This window comes from Acomys russatus, chromosome 11, assembly GCF_903995435.1.
Source record: "Acomys russatus chromosome 11, mAcoRus1.1, whole genome shotgun sequence".
Lineage (NCBI taxonomy): Eukaryota > Metazoa > Chordata > Mammalia > Rodentia > Muridae > Acomys > Acomys russatus.
This window is the reverse complement of record NC_067147.1, coordinates 19,522,910-19,547,702: the sequence shown is the minus strand read 5'-3', so window position 1 is coordinate 19,547,702 and position 24,793 is coordinate 19,522,910. Positions and strand designations below refer to the sequence as shown.

The 24,793-nt window shown below is 39.8% G+C and overlaps 1 protein-coding gene across 3 annotated transcripts in view; it reads left to right on the top strand.

Annotated features, from left to right (window-relative positions):
* Kcnq5 (potassium voltage-gated channel subfamily Q member 5) overlaps nt 1-24,793 on the top strand; it is a 536,287-nt gene that overhangs the window by 469,969 nt on the left and 41,525 nt on the right. For all 3 annotated transcript variants that reach the window (XM_051152962.1, XM_051152961.1, XM_051152963.1), the window contains one exon: nt 2,920-3,140. In XM_051152962.1, the coding sequence (XP_051008919.1) occupies nt 2,920-3,140 (221 nt within the window). The remainder of the gene's footprint in view (nt 1-2,919; nt 3,141-24,793) is intronic.

Below are 24,793 nucleotides of genomic sequence, written 5' to 3'. Positions count from 1 at the left end.
TCCCTATTCATGTGTCAAAAGATAGAAGAGAACACTACATTTTTATCTATTTTAGTATGTAATTTGTTGAATTTAATTAAAATTTGTATTTTGCTTTGGTCTAGTTTTGGCTTTGGTCTTTGAGACAAGATCACCCTGTATAATGTTGCTTGGCCTAGAACTTTCTATGTAAACGAGCTGGCCTTAACTCACAGAGATCTATGTGTCACTGCCTCCCAAGTGCTAGGATTAATGGCATGAGCTACCATGCATAGCTGATTTTACTTTTTAATGATAGACATTAGCAAATATTTCTAAAGTTTAGGAAAGCCAAAGGAGAGGGATTGGAGAGATGGCGCAGCGGTTAAGAGCATTGGCTGCTCAACCCAGGTTGGATTCCTAGTACCCATACAGTGGCTCACAACTATATGTAACTTCATTTCCAGGGGATTTGATGTCCTTTACTGGCCTCTCAGCACCAGGCATACACAAGGTACACAGACAGACAGGCAGACAGACAGACAGACAGACAGACAGAACACTCATATACACAAAATAAAATAAACATTAAAAAAAAACCAAAAAGGTAATGGTATCTAGAATTAACACAATATTTTTTAACGTGCTTAGATTTAAAGAATGCGTCCCCATTTTTCGTTGTAGATGTAGTGTAAATATATTTTACAGGAGCAATTTTTGAACATTTTGTTATCCTAAAATAAATCATGGGAAATTTGATGCTGTTTTACTTTACAAATTTTTTGCCTTTTTCAAATTGCAGTTCTTAAAAAAGAATAAAATAGAATCTATATTGTTTCATGACTTTTTTTTTTTTTTTTTACTAGTTTCTTGTTCATTTAGTAGGGATAGGAAAGAGCTATAGTTTTCTGGCTTCCAAATCTACCTTCTATCTAATTAGCATTAATTCCAGAAAGGTAAGAGACAAGATCAAACACACTGAGGACACTTGGAGTGGTGGCTGTGTCCAATCGAGTCAGCCATTTATTGAAATAAAAGTGCAATATTGAACATGTGTTTCCTGAACTATATCATCATAAATTTAAATTATGGTACAGATACACTGAATTAACAAAAAAAAAAAAAGAGATTGGAAATGATTATACTTAAAAACTTTTTAAGTTAAAGTAGAAATTTTGACCTATCTCTTTGACAGATTTCTCTAAATAATTTATGGATTTGGGATAATCTAGAGAACCTGGTCTGAGAGTAGAAACACGTGGTCTTAAGATGTTTTCTGTGGCTGTTGTTTAATGTGACGTATCGTTTAGTCACACGGTCGTCAAGTATAGATAACCCTTGTGATTGATGGGGCTGTTGCACAGAACTCTTGAACTCACATGACCTCACCACAAAACTGCCCAGCCTGCATGTGCCTTCAGCTGGTTGTGCTGGAAGTGGCTGTGCCTGCCTTGGGGACAGGAGATGTCAGCTGCATGGTCAACTCCCTTAGTGTTAATGAGTCTCTCTGACCACCATTGTTCATGCCTTGATTTGTTTTCATGTAAACAAATTCACATCAAACATGGTACCTCTTGAGAACAGCAGATGTTAAGCAACTAGGCTTGGGAAAACAAATGTTACTATCTCTTGTTAGCTGCCAAACACATATCCACTAAACACATTTGCTGTTGGCATGCTGCAGCTGGGGACAGTGGACACTGCGGTAAGTGGAAAAGACGGGGCCTTCACTTGGTCTCAGACAGTCCTTATCCATAAGCACGCTGCCTTCATCCCCCACAAAGGCCACAGCATGACTCACGGGAGCTGTGCTAAGCAATTCAGCCTCAGATCCATTGCCCATTATTTCTTCAGTCCCTGAGGAGCACTGGGCCCTTCACATTGATAACAAGTGTGTTGCTTTCTAATGAATAGCACAGCAGTCTACAAAAGAAACAAGAAGACAAAGTCGGGGCGCGTAACACTTTCCACAGTTCATTTGATTGCTATAAAAGTCCTTAGAGATGTTTACTCTTGTCCTCACATGAGCCAGAGCAATGCACAGCATCTGTCTCCACAATTTCTACCTGCTCCTCCTGGCACATCACACCAGACACACATCTTAACCATGAAAGGCTGAAGATGCGTTTTGGATTTTTGTTGTTAATACATCCTTGATCATCCCACGGCAGCTCGATCCTGCCTAACATCAGAGAACAGAATGTTTAAACGAATGTGATTTTGCCAGTAGCTGCCACAGCAAATCAATAGCTTGTTTCATGGCAGGAAATTGTGCTAGTGAACATGGCCATCTCTTTCTGTCAATCATCTCATTCATTACACGTCAAGGCCGTTCCACCCTGTGTGGTTTCTTTTGCCAAGAATGAAGAACAGCGTAATGTCAAGCGTCACGTGTTTTAGTATATGTGTGCAGTGCTGTCGATTGCTTTGAGATTGCATGAATTTATGGATATCATAATCTTGCCTGGGATATACAATGCATGCTGAATGTAGGTACATATATACAATCCCTGTTTACCTGTAGAGGTGCTTAGGAATTACAAAGAAAAATCTCCCAAACAAGCAAACAAAAGGAATTAAAAAAAAAAAAAATCAACAATGGAGGGGAAAGCTACAATCACCCAACAATTTTTAAAGTGAATCCCAAACTCATTCTTGGTTATCTTCAGTGAAATTGGGTACAAAGCGCTGTACCTCGTCATTTTTCCTTCCTTCATAAATCCAAGAAGCATGCTTATATTCATAAGAGTGAGAGTGATCCCAAATGAATACCAACACCATGACTGAATAAAGTTCATTTTTTTTTTCTCAATAAGGGAAATCTATCTCCACGCTCCTACTTGCTGAACACGCTCTTGCCTATCGATGTACATGACCTTATTCGGTTTCACCCTACCATTTGCCCGCGAGGGATGGAAGGAGGTTGTTGAGATGGAATAATCACGGCTTTGTTCTCCACAGTCAGAAGCTGAGCTTTAAGGAGCGAGTGCGCATGGCTAGCCCACGAGGCCAGAGCATTAAGGGCAGACAAGCATCCGTAGGTGACAGGAGGTCCCCGAGCACGGACATCACTGCCGAGGGCAGCCCCACCAAAGTTCAGAAGAGCTGGAGTTTCAACGACCGAACCCGCTTCCGGCCCTCACTGCGCCTCAAGAGTTCGCAGCCAAAGCCTGTGATAGACGGTAAGCCTGGTTTTATGACTATTTTTAACTTGATAGGCTGCTGTGTGATTATGAAATGATTCATTCTCCATGGTGCCTTTAAAGGTACGAAGAAGTAATCCGGGGAAAGAAATTGTTTATTCTTACTGAAAATGTATTCATTGCCCTGGGTGAATATACAGAGCATAAATTGGTTTTCAGAAGCAACTTGGGCAGCTAAGCCTCTATCTCAGAGAACGCAAGGGCCTGGAAATACAGAGCAATGTTAGGCCTTATCCTGTGCAAGGCCTTGGGTTCCATAACTGGTACCACATTTTAAAAGAATGGAAGAGAAAAAAGAAAAAGAAGAGAACCATTTCATTAATTCTTTGCTCTCGTCGACACTGCATTTACTTCCGTGACACTGTGACCTCCTTGATGGTGGGTGTGTTATGTCTGGCCAGCCAAGACACAAAGTAGAAAGACTAGCAGGCACTTTGTGAGAGAAAGGACCTTCTAACCACAAGGAAAAAATGTTCTTCTCCCTTCTCCCACAGTCCATCCCCCACAACCTCAGAGACTGCTGCATGTGGTGGAGTTTTCCTGTGCAAAGCTCTGCAGCCTTCAAATGATGCATGAGGTTCTCTCACAAGAAGAATTAACTTCTTTTCTTTATCATCTCACGTGGCAGAAGGTTTCTTGCCAACATTTTATTGAGTGACACATAATTTTCATGTTTATAAAATACTTTTTTTCATTTAGAAATTACTTAGTTTTCCTTTTAAGTGTGCCCCCCCTTGGGATCCCTTACACTGGGCAAAGAGCCAGAACCAAATAGCATCTTCCATTAACACACATGAACTGCAAAGGCCACCAGGCCTTATGCTCTCACTCTCTAGCATAACCTGTGTTTTCCCAGGCCCTCAAAGCTCATGGGATCAGATGAACAACCAGGGGTCACGGCTGCAGTGATCACAGCTCCCTGTAGCGAACCCCTGGAACCTCAGACTGCCAGCCCCTCCCATCTTCCTTAGAGGTCCTCAGGGTCCTCCCTTCCACTCTCAAGTGAGCAACATAAGTCCTTCCTTCACACTTATTCACCCTCAACATTGCTACTGGTGTCATGTTCTCCAAATAGACTTCTAGATGCTGACCTGATGTGGCCCTACCTGGCAGAGATTATGGCTCCCATCTCAATGGCAAGGACATGCTGATCCTGCCATGCTTTGCTTTCACCTGTTACCCTGCTAAGCTGGGGGAATGCCTTGCCCTCCGGTGTTGTGTACTCCACATTAAGCCACTTGCAGCATCTTGAATCACTGCTGGCAGAGATTTTTGGTCACTCTAGTTTCCATACTTTGCTCCCTTTGAGCAGCCGAGTCTACAGTTACTGGTAATGGGCTTTCTGCTGCACTTGAAATAGACTCACTAATAGAAATGGATACATCCTTTCTGTAGTCTGGCCAATATCAAAGCCATAGCATACACCAAGCATTAGACATATTCACCTACCAGAACCATCTCTACAATACAGCTGCTTCATGAAACAGTATCAGATGATAGAAATGATTTGTACTGATGTGAAACGGTGATCACAGGCCAGATGTCATGGTGCATGCTTGTAATCTGAACACCTAGAAAGCTGAGGTAGGAGATCATGAGTTCAAGGACAGCATGACTTACATGACAAGACATGACGCTATCATGACTTTTGGAGCTATGTACATTTACATGTATATTATGTACCTTGTATATAGATTTGTGTGTTTGTATGAAAAATTCTGGAAAACAAATGATATCACAAATATAGTGTTTCTACATTTTTTCCCTGTATTTCTCAGTACCTTCTACAATGAACTTGCAACACTTTTGTACTTAGAAATGCAAGGAAGACTTTTTGGTAGATTAAAAAAAAAATGTATTCCTTTCACATACTGCCTCTCACTTCCTCCTACTCTGACAGCCTTTGAACTATTGGGTACCAAACTTCTCACTTCAGGTCAATCTCTTCAGAGAAGTGAAAGGAAGATCTGGTCTCTTCTATGGACCAGCTTTCACTCAGTACGTACACAGATCCTCCAAGGATGCTTAAGAGTTGCAAATACAGATTGTATGAGTTCCTTGGGTTGTCATAGCTGCGAAGTTTAAACATTGTCTCGCTATCTGGGGCTACAAGTCTCAGCCCAGGATGTTGGCAAAGGTGATTCATACTAAGAGTGTCTTTCCTCATGGTCCTGTCTTTGCATATTCTTTCCTATCTACTTGTCTGTGTCCAATTTTTTTGTATGGAACATAAATCATATTGGTTTGTGACCCACCTTAATAACTTCATTTTAACTAAATCACTTCTTTAAATACCCTATCTCTGAATACAATAACATCTAGAGGTTCTGGGCATAAGCATTTCAACACATGAATTGTAAAAAGGCAAAAACAGTTCAACACCTGGCAGAACTTCTGCTTATATAGCACGTCGCTTGGCAGACTGAAGGTAGCCGTGTCTTCCACCTTGACCCTGGGCTCACACTGTTCTAAATATATAATTATAATACATTTCAATTGACACTAATTCTGATAATGTGGGATTGAAAACCTTTACTTGTCTCCTTGCTGTGAAGTAATTATGGTTGGCTGAGCACACTTAATTGTAAAATTCATAGAAACAGGTTTTGAACATAGAAAGTATATTCTAGTTGTAATGTTTGGCCAGAAGGAAAGAGAATTTCAAAGACTTAGTAGAGTTGACACTACCTATCCTAGAATGTTCTGTTTCTCCAAAAGTATCTCAGAAGTCAGATATTAAAAAATAAAATTAAAACATCTAGATCATTTCATATAAGTGCAATTCTGTTTGCTTATAAAAGAATTACTTTTCCCTGGCTGAACCTCTTCTCAATTGATGACAGAGCTCCCCATTGCTACCCTGTTGAAGTAGCTTTGAGGGCTCCTAAGTAGCAGGAGATGGTAGCTCCTGACTCCTCATGTAATCCAATAGCCAAGAGTCTTTACTTATGACTTAGCTTGAAATTGGATCTTGGAAATTTTTGAAGTACATTTTTCATAGAAAAAATAAAATAGCTATCAAGTAAATGTGGCCTTGAATTTTATATAGAGAGATAATCTTCAGTGTCTCTCCAGGTTATAAGTATGTCTAAGATCCACTCAGTGCTCATAGAATATAACACATAACAACACTACAGCAGACTCCTAATTATTGCACGTCTGTTCATTTGTTCACCTCTGGAGATCTCTTCAGCTGCTCCTTTACATTTCGTTGCCTATTAGCATTCTCAAGGAGCATGCATGAATAGAAGAAAAAGAATGAAAATTCAGATATGCCTGTGAGTTAATGACTAAAGGTTACATTTTTAAAAAGACTCATCCTTCAAGTACTATATTGAATAGATACAATGAGAATGGACAGTCATGTCTTGTCCCTGATTTTGTGGAATCACTTTAAGTTTCTCTCCATTTAATTTGATGTTAGCTATTGGCTTCCTGTATATTGCCTTATTGTATTGTATCCCTGATCTCTCCAAGATTTTTATCATAAGGGAGTGTTGGATTTTGTCAATGGATTTTTCAGTATCTAATGAGGAGATCATGTAGGCTTCTTTTTTTCATTCAGTTTATTCATGTGGTGGATTACACTGATGTGTTTTCATATGTTGAACCATCCCTGCATCTCTGGGATGAAGCCTACTTGATCATGGTGAATGGTATTTTTGATGTGTTCTTGTAATTGGTTTGCAAGTACTGTACTGAGTGTTTGTGCATCAATGTTCACTAGGGAAATAGGCTTGAAATTCTCTTTCTTGGTTGATTCTTTGTGTGATTTAGATATCAAGGTAACTATGGCCTCACAAAATGAATTTGGTAGTGTTACTTCTGCCTCTATTGTGTGGAATAATTTGAGGAGTACTGGTATTAGCTCTTCTTTGGATATCTGGTAGAATCTCTGAATTTGAGGCCAGCCTGGTCTGCAGAATCAATTCCAGGGCAGCAGCCAGAGCTACACAGAGAAACTCTATCTTTTTTTTTAAATGGAAGGAAGGAAGGAGGGAGGTAGAGACAGAGAGAGAGAGAAGGTCACAATTTGTCTCCCAGTATCTCAAACTAATGGATAACAAAGAAGTGGCAAGTAACAGACAGATATTTAGTCTAGAAATGTACAAATGGCAGAAGAAGGAAAACCAATTCTACAGACTATGCTATGTATTCTCATAGCAGATATATTTTAATCAAGGTGACCTGAATGGTATCTTTTAATCTATTCAATCCTATAATAATTGGCTGAAATGTTCCACTAGTAATTTAATACCCTTTGTGTCTCTGAATTTTAGAATTCACATAACATAGAAATAATATTTTTATGATGAGAACATAGGGATTATAATGACAGAGATAACATCTGTTGAATCCTCTATGCCATATATTCTCCTAAATGCTTTATCTCTGTGAATCTGTATCATTTTCTTGTTATGAAATAGTTAACATTGTTGCCACAATTTCTTAGAGGAGAAAATGAAGACTTAAAAACAAGAAACTAGCCTGAGACCTAATGGGTATAAGGAAAGGCACTGCAGCACATGCTCAAGCAATCTAATTTCAGTTTTCCTGTACATGCATAGCTAAGGTGGGTTCCAAACAGATGTGCTAATTTCTCCTAATGCACATTGCATTCTTTTCTCTTTCCACTCTTAGCTGGCCCTTGCTTTCATTCTTCTACTTTCAGTCAGTCCAGATTGAACTGGCCTGAATTTCAAGAAGCCATGTTACCTTGTCACTGTTCCATCCCCTCTTTCTCAAAGCCCCAGCTGCCACAAGCATGAGCCAGCATGTGTGTTTTAACATGTTCAGCATTGCTTCTGCTTATTGGGGGCAATACTATTCTGCTATGCAATACTCAAGGATACTGCTGACTTCCAGGAAAGGTACTTCCACCCTCACCAGATGTTTGTGAGAGATTGACACTGTCTCGGTGCAGGGCATAAGAAGGGACCCGTTGAGTGAAGTCTAAGTGAACTAAAAATGTTGAATACCTTTTAAAGCTTGAATTCCCTTTGTTCCTGCCACTATTGATATCTCTCCTCTCTTCTCTTTATATTCTGATCCCTCCTCAACTAATGTATTATCACACATGCACTTTGTACACAGTGATGGGTTGTGTAAGAAATTTTTCTTAACTGGTATCTTCTGTGAAGATAGCAGGGCAGTCTGATTTTCAAGGCTAGCCTCGGCTATATAATATGTTAGAGACCAGCCTGGATTACATGAGATCCAGAGACCCTATCTCAAAAGAGGAAAGGAGGGAGGGAGGAGTACACTGAAGAAAAGGCTCATTGGCTAAGAGCAGTTGCAGAAGACCTGCGTTTGGTTCCCAGTATCCACATGGTGGCTTATAAGTATAACTAACTCTAGTTCCAGGGAATCTGATACCCTCTTCCGGCTTCATGGGCACTGCATGCATATAGTGCATATACATTCACTTAGACACACACTTATTAATTAGTTAGTTAGTTATTCTTTTGAGACAGAGTCTCACTGCCTCACTGGCTTGCCTGGAACTCACAGAGAACAATGGGCCTGTGCTTCTTCTATGCTGAGACTAAAGGCATGCATGACAACACCCAGCTAAGTAAATAGTTCTTTAAATCAGAGAAAGAAGTTTTCATTCAAGTATAACATGTAATTTATACAGCTTATGTATACATTCCCGGCATCTTCAATCGCCACTAATCTCCTTCATTGTCCCAAACAGTTATCCCTCTGGATTTATATGCCTATATTATTGAATCTAGATGATCTATAATACCTGTGCTTGCAGTTTTGAATGAATAGGTTTATTAAGCAGCAAACAAAAACAAACAAACAAAAATCAACAAGTAACAGATAGGAACAGCAAACAGATGCCAAAACATTATCAAATCAGTTTCCAACACCCAGCAAAGATGACGGAGGTATCCTTGCTGAGAGAACAAAACGTAGCTTAATTACATCAGGGGCATATAAAAATCCAGCATAATACAAATGGGGAAGTCGAGGCAGTCAACAAGTCTCTCTGCTGAAGTGCGCAGATGAGCTTTCAGCTTCTATTTTCTACCATGAATATTTTTATCCAATGTGATGAACAGTAGTAACCTTTACTACACATTCTTTGCCTTCTAGCTGTTCTCAAGGATGCAACGTTTTTAATCTCTTAGAGCTGCTTGCTGTTTACTGTGCTTGGGATGTGGTAGGAAGGAACAGCCCGCTAGGATCTTCATTATTTCTTTTTCTGCTAATCCAGAATTCAATTTGTTGTTGTTGAAAGTTCTTGAGATACGTAATAGGTTATCTGTTTAAGACCTCTCTGATTTTTAAAATATGTTTATTGCTGTAATTTTCCCTCTCAGGAGCACTTTTATTATATCTCAAGTTCTGAAATGCTGCGTTTTCATTTTCATTTTCCCTCCTGATTTATTTGATGGCCCACTAAAAATCAGTGTATTATTCGGTCTCTTTAAGTTCCTCTATTTTTGGCTATTTCACTTGCAGATGATTTCTAGATCACCTCTTGTGATTAGACAGAATAAACAACTTTTTGTTCTCCGGTTTTGTTGTTTGTAAGACTTGCTTTATTGCATTAAATACAAGAAAATGGAAAAAATAAAGGTACCATATAGTCTATGTTGCTGAAGGTTCTAGAAGCTGCTAAGAAAATATGTGTCTGCAGCTTTGGGGTAGACTGTTCTGTAGATGTAAAGGCCTGTAGCTGTCTCATGCTCCATAGGATCATTAAACTGATATTCCTTCTTTGCTTTTGGTTTTTTGGTAATGTAATACATAAGTGCTGTAGTTATATGATTTCCCAATTTTCCTCTCTTCACCTCCAATCCCCATTCCCTCTCAAGTTCCTGACCTCTTCATCTTTACTATTGTTCTATATTTGAGTGTGTGTGTGTGTGTGTGTGTGTGTGTGTGTGTGTGTGTGTGTGTGTGTGTGTCCTGAGTCCACTTAGTACCACTCATATGTATACGGCTTTAGTGCTGACCACTTGGGATTGGGTAACCTAGTAGAGCAATCTCTTTTTTGTTTTGTTTTTTGTGTGTGTGTGTGTTTTGTGTTTTGTTTTATTTTTGTTTTTGAGACAGGTTTTCTCTGTGTAGCCTTGGTTGTCCTAGACTCGCTTTGTAAACCAGGCTGGCCTCGAACTCATACAGATGCTCCTGCCTCTGCCTACCAGAGTGCTGAGATTACATGTGTGTGCCACCATGCCCGCATCTTTTTTTTTTTTTTTTTTTTTTTGGTTTGTTCATTTTGCCTACCAATTGCAGCCCCGTCCCTCATTGCCTCCCGGTCCCACCCTCCCTCCCTTATCCTCCCTTTCCCCCTCCCCTAGGCCTCAAAAAGGGGGGGGGGCCCTCTTCCCCTATCATCTGACTTCAGCCTATCAAGTCTCATTTGGACTGCCTGAATTTTCCTCTGTGGCCTGGTAAGGCCACCCTGCCAGGAGGAGGTGATCAACATGTGGGCACCAGAGTCCATGTCAGAAGTAGTCTCTACACTACATACTATGAGACCTACAAGGAGACCGTGGTGCCTATTTACTACATCTGAACAGAGTGTCTAGGTCCTCACCATGCATGGTCCTTGGTTAGTGCATTAGTCTCTGCAGCATCACCCTCATCTGCCCAGATTTGTTGGCTCCATTGGTCTACTTGTGGAGCTCCTGTAGAGGAAATTTTTGTGGAAAAGATTCTCTCTCTTTGTTGATATTTTAATTCTGAGTTACCTATTAGTCAGAGTACAGTACCAGTGTCATCCTTTATTAATTTGTTGAAGGTGATTATTGATTTTACCCCCAATAGTATTTGTTTTGGTAAGTAAAGACTTACATGGGACATGCCCCTTGGGCTAGTATGCAGATATAAGTGAGTATATACCACTTGAGTCTTTCTGCTTCTGGGTTAACTCACTCATTATGATCATTTCTAGTTCAATCCATTTGTCCACAAATTTCAGGAATTCCTTGTTTTTAATAGCTGAGTAGTATTCCATCGTGTAAATGTACCACAGTTTCTTTATCCATTCTTCTACTGAGGGACACTTAGGCTGTTTCCATGATCTAGCTATTATGAATAAGGCTGCTGTGACAGACGGGAGGACGTCCTATTGGGACTCTAGATGAGAGAAGCATGGGAGAATAGCAAAGTAGAAGGATCCAGAGGGTCCTAGAAACCTAGAAGAACATTATGATAGGCAGATTTGGGCCCAGGGGTCCCTCTCAAACTATGGCACCAGCCAAGGACAATACAGGCAGTAAACTTCAAACCCCTACCCAGATCTAGCCAATCGTCAGAACATTCTCCACAGTTGAGTGGAGAGTGGGATATGACTTTCACATGAACTCTGGTGTCTCATATTTGACCATGTCCCCTGGAGGGGCAGACCTGGTGGCACTCAGAGGAAGGATAGCAGGCTACTAAGAAGAGACTTGATACCCTATGAGCATATACAGGGGGAGGAAGTCGCCCTTAGGAATAGTCATAGGGGAGGAAAGTAAGGGGAAAATGGGAGGGAGAGAAGAATGGGAGGATACAAGGGATGGGATAATCATTGAGATGTAACAAGAATAAATTAATAAAAAAAATTTTTTTAAATAGTATTTGTTTTATTAAACTGGTTTTCCTGATGTCCAAGACATATATTATTTGAATTACTATCTCCCCTTGATGGATTGTTCCCTGCTGTGATGCTGCCTCAGTGATCATGAATTCCTATAGTTCGTGGTTATCATGGAAAGGTGTTTTCCCTTCAAGGACAGCACTGCTGAGTACAATAGTCTGGGCTAGCAGTTGTTTTCTTTCAATGCTTGATACACCATTCTATGCTCTCCTGGATTTTAGAACTTCTGTTGAGACACCTGCCATTGATGGGCTGTGTTTACATCAATTTTGACTAGACACCTCTCTTGTAGCTCTCAGCAGCCTTTGTTTTATGTACTTAGTATTTTAAGTATAAGATGATGTAAGAAATTTCCTTTCTTCCTTCATCCATTTGATGTTGTAAATGACTCCTGGGACCTGGACAACCACCTCTTTCCAAAGGCTTGAGACAATTTCTTCAATATTATCGAATATGTTTTATATGGCTTTAGCTTACACTTATTCATTGCTCATGCTTGATAAGCTTTGACTTTTACTGGTGTCCAGGAATCTTGCACATTCCATTCATATTTTGTTTCTTTCCTTAGTGTTGCATGAATTTTCTAATTCATCTACCTTATCTTTAGGGCATGGCATTCTGTCCTCTGCTTCATCTATTCTGTTGAAGTTGTTCAACTATTCTACTGAGTTGTTCAACTTGTTGGTATATTTGTTCCAAAAGTTTTAAATTTTTTTCAGTGTTTCTATCTCTTTATTCAATCCCTCTTTCACATTCTATATTGTCTTCTTTGCTTTACTCAGCTGTTTATTTATGCTATCTTTGAATTAATTTAGGAGTTTATTCAAATCCTTTTTGACTAGGTTGAGCATCATTATAATCAAACTTTTTAATTCTTTAGGGATTTTATCTACTTCACTTTCATCGGAATCCATTACAGTAGCACTATTAATTTTTGAAGAAGTTGTATTGCCTTGATTTTTCTTATTTCTTGTGTTTCCATTAGGGCTGAGTTCTTGTTTGGATTTCTTTTGTTAATGTAAATTATTTTAATGATCTATGAGACAGACATCCAGGGCTGACTTCCAAAAATGAGTCTCCAGAGGCTCAGTGTATTTAAGCTGCTGCTGAATCAACAGTTAAGTGTCAGATGTCTGCCAGAGCTCTTTCCATTGGACGTTTCCCTTCTTGTATAACAGGAGCCTCTACTGGCCACACTTATCATTGCAGCTTATGGGCTGTACAGCTTCTTTTATGCTCACAAGACTCCCCAGTTCATACACCCTGAGTGGTTGATGTTTTTTGCCTATGAGGGCAAACCCAACAACAGCACTGAAAACTGTATATCTGTCTCTGTGCTTTTGAAACCCACATAGCATTGAACTGCCTGCTAGAAGGATGAGGCCGTGGGCTTAGATGGAGCTTCAGAGTTCTCAGTCCTAGTAACAAGTAAATTCATGGCAGATAGGTGAGCCAGAGATGAGGTTTTTATTGATCCACTATTTCAGATTCCATAGTTTTCTTCAGTGGTGAATACAGCTGAGGGTTGGGCTACAACCACTGTACACTTCAAAGCCTTCATCTTGAATCCTTTTGATTGAACATGTTGCAGTGTCAATGTCTAGCCTTTATCTTCTATGACAGCTTCGCATGGCTCTCTCGAACTCTGTGGCTGTGTCATGACCTCTTGTTTGATTCTGTCCATTAATATGTTCACTTCTTCAGGGTAGAAGCAAAATAGACAAAGAAATTCCAAGCAACTTGTAGTGTTTCCAAAGTCAGTAAAATAAAAAGGCTACCTTATACCTGTGTTTCTTCTAAAAGGTGCTATAATGTATCTATCCATTTTCATCTTGTAAAATTGTACTATTCTGGAGAATAGAACCATTGTTGGCAGCCATGAGTCAGCAGCTTGATTTGAGATCAGGCTGTCCTAGGGCATATGATCAAGTAAGAGGGGAGGTAACTGGATCCATTTGAAGGCTAAGGTCTAAGGATTGGATACTGAAGAAATGACCTATGGCAATTTCTGATTTAGTCAAGAAAATATTTTCACCTTCAGGTGAGGGAGCTGATGCTGAACATATTCTGTCCTAAGTATTCTGCCCATGTATACTTTGTTCATGTAAATGTCCAGTCTTCTTAATTAAGTTTTAGAAATGTCATACATATAAACAATATGCTATGATTACATTTACCTCCAATTACACCATCTAATCATTTCCTTCTCCCTCTAAACCCTTTCTTCTGTCGAGTTAGTCTCTTTGTCACTTTCATGATTTTTTTCCTTTTTTTTTTTTTTTTTTTTTTTTTTTGTGAGCCACTGAGTATACTTTAGGTTGTTTGCATAGCATGGATAGGGGTTAATTTGCTTGAGATCTGGCAAATCAGTGGTGGATAAAACTCTCCTCTGGCAATCATTAATTGCCAGTGGTTCCTCAGGAAGGCTTGAGGACTCATTAGTGGTACCCTGTCCATGGTAGAATGTTGAAGAGCCCAGTCATGTGCCGAACCTACATGGATACGCATAACTGCTCCACATTTGTGACTACAGTGGCTGTGTGATATCTAGGTGGAGGTATTTTACAGTATTGCTCCCCATCATCTATCCCTTAGATTCTTTCCTGCCCTGCCTCTGCAACATTACCTGGGTGTTGGAGAAGATGCTACACATGCTCCGTTCATAACTGAACACATATTCTCTTATTCTCAGCACAATGGCCAGTATAAGTCTCTGTGTTAAATTTCACTGGGTGAGAAGAGAGAGAGAGAGACAGAGACAGAGACACAGAGAGACAGAGAGGGAAGAGAGAGAGAGAGAGAGAGGAGAGGAGAGAGAAGCGCTTCACAACCATAAGGTTTTGACCTTGGCTTGCAATACCAGACAAGTAATCCTTCCCATAGTATTGGCCTCAATACCAATCAGAAAGCAATTAGTTACCATCACCAAGCCCGGCCACTGTTGCCACCACCAAAAGAAGGAAAGAAAGAAAAACCTTATGGCAATGCTAAGCATGTTGTGCCTACCAAGCTGATCTTACAGTACTCATGGCCCATATCTGGTGTAAAACCGTTGATGGGTTTTCTCCTCCAGCAGCCTACATAGCAGCTTCCAGGACTGGGAACACTAGGCATCAGGGAAGGAGCTTCCAGCTTGGTTTCTCTGTCCTCTAACCAAAGTGTGTGGTGTCTTCAGCACTAGGATCTTTACCATCTAATTTTGGAAAGCAGTTAAAAGCCATCACTGGCAGCAGCCTGTATTGTTTTGAGAGGTTCTAAGACACATCTAGCCAACAACTCATCAAGAGGTGTCCTTAGCCTGACATTGAGATTTTAGTTTAAAAACACGATTTTTGGAAGCAGTGCTTTCCACCCATGTATTGTACTTTTATTCAAAGCTCTTTTTTTTTTTTTAATACTACTTTTTTAGTTAGCATATAAAGTAGGAGGTTTCCATATGGCCCCTTCATACATTCTTTGTTCTTGTTTTCCCTCTGTTCTACTCCCACCCCTTCCCCATCCTCCTGATCCATTTTTATTCAAGGTTGCTCACATCCATCATTCCCTGCCTTCTACTTTCATAGACCTTGTCTTTTAGGATCCTCCCCCTCTTAGTGCTTTCCCCCATCTCTGGACTCCTTTCTTGCTTTCCCACCTCCAAAAACAGTCCCCCCAGCTTAAATGCAGAAATCTAAACCTCTCAAGCTAGGATCCATATATCAGAGAGAATACAGTGTTTGTCTTGCTGGGCCTGAATTACCTCATTGGGTGAGTATCTTTTCCAATTCTATCTGTTTCTTTGCAAATTTCACAACTTCACTCTTTTTATACCTGCACAAAATAGTACTGTGTGTATGGTACTGCCTGGTACTGCATGGCCACTATCCACTCACCAGTTGATGGACTTCTAGGCTCTCTTCATTGCCTATCATGACAAGAACAGCAATGAAGATGGGCATGCATCTCTGTCATGGAATATAGTTTCCCTTGATGTTGGTTTTGGTTTAATTCAAGAGCCAGATATAGGAAGGGGAAAAGGGTTTCTTTCTCTTATCTTCTGTTAGAGGCTGTCCAGGAGACTGAAAACACAAACGATCTTAACTCCTTTAATTTCAAAAGAATAAAGTGGGTAAAGGAAAGATGGAGAAAACATAAGTTACAGACTAGGCATGACTGCATGCTTGTAATATGTGTACTGGAGAAAGAGAAGCAGAGAAATTGCCAGTTAGAGACCAGCGTGAGATATACAGCAAGGCCCTATCTCAAAACACTTAATATGAAAGAATTTCAACCATGTGTACATCCAGTGTGTTTTCTCAATCCGAGCACTACTAGAAAACTGACTCAGTTACCTTCCTTTCCACCAGATGAGCAACCCTACAGCACCTCACTCCTCAAGCTACTTCCCTTAGTAATTCTTTCCTTTGACATTGATGGCTATGATTAGCTGTACTCTGCCTAAAAGAATAGCAGAAGGGTCAGATGTATATCTCAGTTGTGAGCATTATCTAGCATGCATTGGGACCCTGCAATGAAAAACCAAAACACAGCAGTACAAATATCCAATGCAAAGTGCTAAATCCCTCAAATCCTTTTGAAAGGAGTGCATTCTCTTGATCTCTTCTTTAACCTCTGCCTGAATCCAAGACTCACCGGTCAACTAAAAACCTGTGGGATACTGATGTGAAATCACTGAAAACACTGACAAAGGGAAACGGTTTTGACACAATGATTTTAACAATTACTAGAACCTAAACCCGTATTCCCCTATACTCCAATGGGGGATATTTTCTTCCAAACAATAGAATCACAGAATCTCATTTTATCTTTGACTAGGTCATACACAGGTGTGTGGCCTTCAACGTCACTCTGCTATTTACACGAGTTTTCCTCTAGCATCTTCTTTTGCTTGTGTTTTTCTCAGACTCACCAGCTGACATTTTAGTGTTTCCAAAAATGACAACCACTGCACTGCATGTTACATTTTCCATGACTTGCCATAATGATGACCCAACTTCATGCTGACCTTGATTGTAATATTCTACCATAGATGGTGTTGCTTGGCATTATCTAAAATCAACTGATAATAGCTATGCGTTGTGACAACGGATAATTTTTGATGTTTTGTAACCTATCTTAATATGTAGCCCTGGCTGCCCTAGAACTCACTATGTAGACCAGGCCGGCTTTGAACTCACAGAGATCTGCCTGCCTCTATGATTAATGGCATGTACCACCATACCCAGCTATGAAGTTATGATTTTTAAGGAAGCCTTCTAGTAGGGCTTATACATAGCTATTTGGTATGTGTGTCTAGCCTGAGATTCTGACAGAAGATTTTACACGTGCCTGTAAACTCTGTAACAAAAGCTGGGGGCTTGCATAAATAACAAAAACAAAAGGGTTTGGTAAGAGTGTCTGGATCTAAAATCTGGACATTTACACTCCGCATATCTTCCTGTTACATATTCAGCTTGACTGTTATTCTAACTATGAAGAATATTCAAAATTCATTGGGATTCTAAGAGGCAATTTCAGCCCTTCACTGTTATTAGTCAAAATTACTTCCTCGGTAGGTTGTTTCAGTTGCTCCTTGGTGTTCTTTTCCCCCTTGCCTGCCTTCTTTCTTCATACACACTCCTTATTTTTCTTCTGTGCTGTATCCCCTCCCCTACACTACTCCCCCTGTTATTTCCCCACCAGCACCCCTGGTGCCCACAAAGATCTTGCCCAGTGTCTCTGGCTACAGGCTTCAATTAATAGCATTGTGTTTCTGAGAAGCATTGTATCTTCAACAATGTGGATGTTATAACAATCATGCCATAAACTATATAAAGTATAGATAGTAAATATTTCTCACTATTTTAGAGGATAAAAGTGTAAATTCACCATGTTGGAATATCCTTTGTCTGATGAGAGGGCAAGGAAGCTCTTAGGTCTGCTTGACTTTTTGATAAAGGCCTTAATTCCACTCATGAAGACTATGTCCAAATGGCTTATTCACCTTCCTAAAACTTCACCATTTTTTTATTTTTTAAAAAATTAAAATATAATTACATCATTTTCCCCTTTCTTCCTCCAACCCTTCCAATGCACTCCCTTGCTCTCTCAAATTCATAGCATCCATTTCTTTAATTGTTTACACATGCATATATATATTTATGTGCTTAGGAATGTGTATATATATACATATACACACACACATATATATATAGGAATATAAATATGAATACAGTCTGCTCAGTCCATTAAAGCTACTGCTGAAATCATACTGCATATGATTTCAAGACTGACCACTTCGTATTAGATAACTGATCTGTGGGATCTTCTCTGGAGAAGACTCTGTCTCCTGCTCTCAACATTTCTTGGCTGCCTGCAGTTATTTCTCTTGTTTTGAGATGCCAAGAAATTTAGCCTTTTGATACCAATGACTTGGGGACACAAATATTCATAGGCCATAGCCCACCTTTGTTGTATTCGGTTTTATGAAGCATCTTTCAATGGAAGAAATGTTTCTCTATTTTAGCTGGATGGAAGTTCTACCTGAATTTCTAACCTAGTCCAAGCTCTCTGTGTATTTTCAAATATGATTTCTGTCAAACAGCTCTAGGTTCTGCTTCAGTGTTTGTTGTATCCCTGCTACGATAAAAGAAACTGTTTTTATTGGTGAGAAATATAATTCCCAGCCTGTCCCACACACAAGTGGATTCTACAGCCTTCCTTCCTGAGGAGTCTAAACCACTACATGACCTCTGGATATAACCTTAAATCTACTCTGTGGCTTTTGAGACCCAAGTTTCATCAAGAAACCCAAATTTGAAAATTAGAACTATGTATTTAGAGTCATCTGCAAAATGTACCTGTGCGCTATACAGGTCACTTTACTTGTTGTTGCAAGCTCTTTACTTAGTGCTTTAAGACATGCACACTTTAAAAGTTTGCATTTTCTATGATTGGTATCCCAGAAGCCTCTTATCTGGCAGCTGTCACTCATACTCTAATGAGATTACAGTCTAGTACCTGGCAAGAGATGCTGCCATCTTTAAGCCAAAAATGGAAGAGGTCCCAACTGCAAGTTCACTCAAGCGTGTGCCACATCAGCCACTCCATGCGCTGAGTGCCCAGATGATAGTCAAACTCTGCGGTGTTTTATACCTAACCTCAGGTGATGGCTATCCCTTCCTCTATATGATAATGACCACACAAACCATGCAAAAGAGAAACACCAGGACACGGAGGGCATTATAACTATCTAAAAGACTAGATACCACATATTTCTTGTAATCTATTTTCTTTCAAGCCATGTTTCCACCATTGCCTTTTGTCTTTAGTATAACCAAGGGTCTCATCATATCCTTCTTATTATATATAAATACATATATATGCATATGTATTTGGATGTATATATGTGTGTATATATCTACATAAAGTCACACCTTGATTATATGCCCTCAACTTTGATTATATAGCTAGGTAATTATATTCTTTTCAATGCAACCTTTTAAAAATAATATTATTAAAAATTTATCATAGTGCAACAAAAGATAAATAAAATAATGCACAGAAAGGAAATCAGCTACCCAGTTGCCAAACCAATATTTCTGACTTACAGGATACGACACTTCCTTGTGCAATGCATAGCCCCTTTTCAATCTCATCACAGGGTGTTTTATATATATTCTTGGTCATTTCAAAGAGCAAGATCAGAACCAAGAGATAAGAAATACATTTTTTTTTTTAGTTCAATATAATGAAAACCTAACCCCAGCTGTTAAACATTCCACACCAATAGGACGGCTTCCACAAGTGGAAGTATTCCCGCCAAGCCTGGGAGATCTGCAGTAGGGGACTTCTGGACCCTAAAGGAGATCAATCAGGCATCCTTTAAGAAACTCTAAGCCTGAGTTTCAAAAGCCTGCTCTGCTGTCCTGATGGGAAGTTTACACCCTTGTTGTCATCCTCACAGGCAGTTCCATACTGAGGAACAGAGGCAGGAAGGGAAGAGTCAGTAAAGAATATTAGAAATAGATTATCATTACCTGGGCTCTGTGTTCATGGACACCCTTTTTTTGTGTGTCCAGTTCTGTTCTTCTGTGCCCTTCTCAAGTGCCACACTGTTTCCAACTTTTCTCCAGGGCTGGAGATGGCCCTTAATGTTCTGAGAATGATGGGAGATTTCCCATGAATCACTGTGAAGTACACATATGCGCACATAGTGGTGGTCGCCATAAAATTTGAATAAGCCCTCACTTGGTAGATTCCAATCAAAGCCATTTGCAAGGTACTGCTCAGAGGTGGCATTTTCCTGGACTTTTCAGAGTGAGGGGCTGTGAAAAGATGTGGAGTTTGTAAGCTTTACTGCTGCCCCTCCTCCATTACAGTACTGATTTGCACTGGAATGAACAAAGGCATCTTCTTCACTCTCAGGTGCCTGACTTTTTAAAAAATAACCTGTGTGGCCTCTGAAATTTGCACAAAATAAGCATGAACTTAACCACTACCCAAATCACAGAATTTAGCCCATGTTTAAAAGGAATACTTTTCAGCTCATGGAGGTTTTTTTTTTTTTTTTTTTTCTGTATGTCTCAATTATTTCCTTCAAAGGCACACTTAGTCATCTGCTGCACAAAAAGAAACCAATATGACACAATTTTAAAATTATATTTAATAGAGTTCAAGGTCTATTCTACTTGGTAAGGAAGAAAAAAAGGTGAGATAGAGGCCAAGGTCCTTTATCTGCAGTGGACAGATGACAGAGAAAGAAAGACAAGTTATTCAGTCCTTGCTTTATACTGTCTACAGCAGGGTACTTTCTTACCTTGCCCCAAATTCCCTTTACTGTATTTTCAAGATCCAGCCTTTCCAAATCTTTCTTCTTTCTAGTGCTTTTTTCTCCATTGCATGTTCAGTGCATAACCACTGTTCATATATTCCAAAAAATTATGAGGCCTCAGAAGACTATTGCCCCCCAGTTACACAATACCATTCCCACACTCGTGACAAACTTATATCTTTTACTAATCCAAAGCAATCACAATGGGTATGCCACATCATTCTGCTAGACTTGGTAACTTACCATGGCCAAGATTATTTCAAACTTGTGTTCCCCTCTTTTGGGTCTGGGTTGAAAAGTTTCACGAGTAGCTATCTCCTGACTTCTACATCAGTTGTCTACTCTCTCAGATGAGTGATTTAAAACAGCAGCCAGTTATTTAGCCTGCGATTCTGTTAGGCAGTTCTTCAAATCCTGGCTGGACTCATTCATAGTCTGTGTTGATCTTGCTTGGTTTGCTAGAGGCTGAGAAGAAGGTCTGCCTGACACGACTCACCTCTGACTCATAAGGTCTCTCACCTTCAGTAGGTGGGTTGGGGCATGTGGCGGTGAAAGGTTCTTAAGTAGGACTTGCAAGGCCTCTAAAAGATTATGTTCAAATGTTCACTGTGTGTGCCAACCTTCTTTAGAGCTTGCCAGCATATTTGATGAAAGAATAATGCAGATTTGCAGTGTGTAGTTTGCTTAACCATTATAAAGCCTGACTTCTTTTATTAAGCCTGGAAATCCCTAAATACGGTTCATAGAAAACAAATCACATCCCTTTAGGGGTTGGATAAAATAAGGCCCTCTACATTATCTCTTCTTTAATTCAGAAGCATTCTAAGATGTTTAATTGTAAGTATGTAAGAGAAATTCATTCCCGTCTTCTCCTCTGGCCTTGTTCAGTGACATGGCCCTGTGAGGAGGGTTCCTGAGCCAATGCTATCCAATGTGGAGCAATGACTGTCCCTGAGTTCTGAATGTAGTTTGTCACTTGGCCAGAATTGCCTCAGTATTTCTTCTCATAGAGGCAGTCTCTCTATGCTAGAAATTCACTATGCTTTTGTTGCAAACACCTTGATTATCTGCTAGGAGACCATTAAAAAAAAAAGAATATATATAAATGATTTTTATGTGTGAACAAAAAATGTTTCAGAAGCCATGAGATTTGTGCTTTTGATTTTAACTGGAAAGACTCATAGACAAGAAGATGGTGAAGGTAAGTTCAGAGGATCTTTTATGAAAATTGAATTAAGTACATACAGTAGCTAGGATCATGACTTTGGAGCCAAATAAAACTCACTTTAATCCTAGTATCCCAACTAGATTGAATAAGGTGAGGCAATTGACAAACTACTGTACGTTCATATTCTTTCTCTCTGCTCCCCTTTCTCTCTTTCTCTTCTCCCCTCTCTACTCTCTATTGCTCCAGGGATCTCGGTACTATACCTGTTTAACATGGTCATATTAATAGTAATGAAATTTTTTATTAAATTTTTTTACATATACATTTCTATTATTACACATATATACAATAAACTACCTATAGCAAAAAGAACCATGACACAATCAGGAATTATCTAAATGTTACATTCTTAGTGTTTTGGCTATTTGTATTTGGCAGCCTTGAAGAAAACATCTTTCCTATGTTGGTGCGTCTAAAATTCTCAATGTAAATCATTTATCTATCATATCTTGTCATTATCAACTTAAAACATCCATCTAGACCTAAAAACATCTTATCCCCCTAATCAACTAAGTTTAATTGTAAAACTAAACTATCTGGTCTTCAACCCCATCAGAGACTTGAGAAGGAATAAAATTGATTACCTGAGTTTACCGGGAGTATAGGTTAGTAGCATTCCAAATGAGAAGATGAAAGAGACCGTTTGCTACCTGGATAGTCACCCAAAACTATGGAGAATTATTGATCAATACCAAGCACAATACAGGCCCTCAAAATTTGAGTAGCTATCATTTAATAATTTCCTAGTACTGTTGACATATCTGTTTAGCTATTTTATTTGGGTCCTTATATCTGCCACCCTTCTCTACCCCAATCCCTTCCAACACCCCAACACCAGGTAGGAAAGACAAAATGTTAGTGGGGAGAGGGGGGATTGAAATCCTTTTAGACTACTTTCTGCTAATTAGGGGCATTGAGTTCTTTGGGGAAAGTACAATCTTGCTCTCATCAGGATGTCTCCAACTTCTTCTTCTTGTCTCTTTTCTTTCAACCACTTGACCAACCAGCAACATCAGTAGCAGCAGGAGCAGGATCCAGCAGAAAGAACATCTGTACCCCTTCTCTTGGGGCTCTGATCTTTTTTCGGGGGGTTCATATTGTAATTATTATAATTTATTCAGATTACATCCCAATTGTTATCCCCTCACTTGTATCTTCCTGTTCCCACTCTTCCTCCCTCTTTCGCCCTATTCCCCTCCTCTAGACCTCTGACAGAAGGGGACCTCCTCCCCCTACCATATGACCACAGCCCATCAGCTCTCATCTGGATAGCCTGTTTCCCCTTTTTCTGTGTGTCACCAGGCTCCCCACAAGGGGAAGTGATCAAGTTGGGGACACCAGAATTCACGTTAGAGGCAGTTCCCACTCTCCCCACAGCCATGGAGAATAAGCTGTCCATAGGCTAGATCTGGACAGGAGGTCTAGGTTTACTGCATGCATTATCCTTGGTTAGTAAAACAGTTTGTACAGGACCCCCTGGGTCCGTATCTGCCAGCCGTGATAGTCTCCTTGTGGGGCTCCTGAACCCTCTGGGTTCTTCTATCTCCCATTCTTCCATATCATGGTATAGACTTACTTATAAGTAGATATTAACGCAACCTAGATGTCCTCTGAGAGTCTCCACTCACGGGGGATTGGGACAGACACTGGAACTTGCTGCTGGCTCTGATCTTTTTATACCTACTCTGGAGTCCCCAGAATTAAACTATCTTCAGCTGGCAGAATCACATCCCTGCCAAAGCGTGCATGAGGCAAATAGTCTGCTGCTGTGGGCAGTCTAAAGCAGCCTCATATCCTAAACCTGAAATTAAAACAAAAACATGTTTACATAACATAACTGGGTTTTTCAAAGACACCAAAGCACATGCCTTTAATGCCAGCATCCAGGGAGACAGAGGCAGGCAGATCACTGTGAGTTCGAGGTCAGCCTGGCCTACAAAGTGAGTGCAGGACAGCCATGGCTACACAGAGAAACCCTATCTTAAAAAACCTAAAAGTACAATAATAAAGATACCAAAATTCTCACTGCATAGTACCAACTTCTGCACTGATGTTGAAGACTTGAAGTCTTAGTGGTATTAATTTGATTGTCTTCCTTCTGCTTTCTTCCCATACATGATGAAGTTCCCGTCATGGGAAGGGGAAGTCTTATGTCCTCACACTGAATAATTCATGGAAAGACAGAAAGAATGGTTTTGTCTTTTTTATATCCTATGCCTTGACTACATCTCAGGACCATTGGCTTTATTAAAGATGACACAGATAATTGTTCTGGAAGAGAGGCCTTGGCATACAATATAAAATGCACAATGCATAGCACATAACAAATGCTTAGAAATATTTGGTGGCTGTGGATGCAGCCCACAGAGTGGAGTACTTGCTTAGCCATGGGTTCGATCCCCAGAATTGCATAAACCAGGTATGGTGGTGCATGCTTATAATCTTAGCACTCGAGAGGTAGAGGCAGGAAAATCAAATATTCAAGGTCATCCTCTGATACAAAGGAGCTCAAGGTGAGCCTAGACTATGTGAGACCTTGTCTCCAAGAATATTAACTAAATATATATAATAAAAAAGAAAGTGTTCATTTTAAATGAGTGAACAATCAACAGGTTATGAACAGATAAGTGACTGAGTATTATTCAGGATCCAATTAGCTAAACTTAATGATAAAAAAATGTCTTTGGGGACCACAGACAAATTCAATGTACCCCTAAACCAAAGGCTGTGTTATTGAGACTGGTGCCTCCTAGCCACTGAGTGCTGGTGTGCATAGTAGACGGAATCATAGTGGTTTTAACTTCTTAATGGAACTCCTGCCTTCGGTTAGGGTTCAACAGTTTTTGCTTTTTTTTTTTAAGTTGTGTGAGTGTGTGTGTGTGTGTGTGTGTGTGTGTATGTGTGTGTGTGTGTGTGTGTGTGTGTGTGTGTGTGTGTGTGTGTGCATATAGGTACCTGAAGAAGCCATTGGATGCCCAAGAACTTGA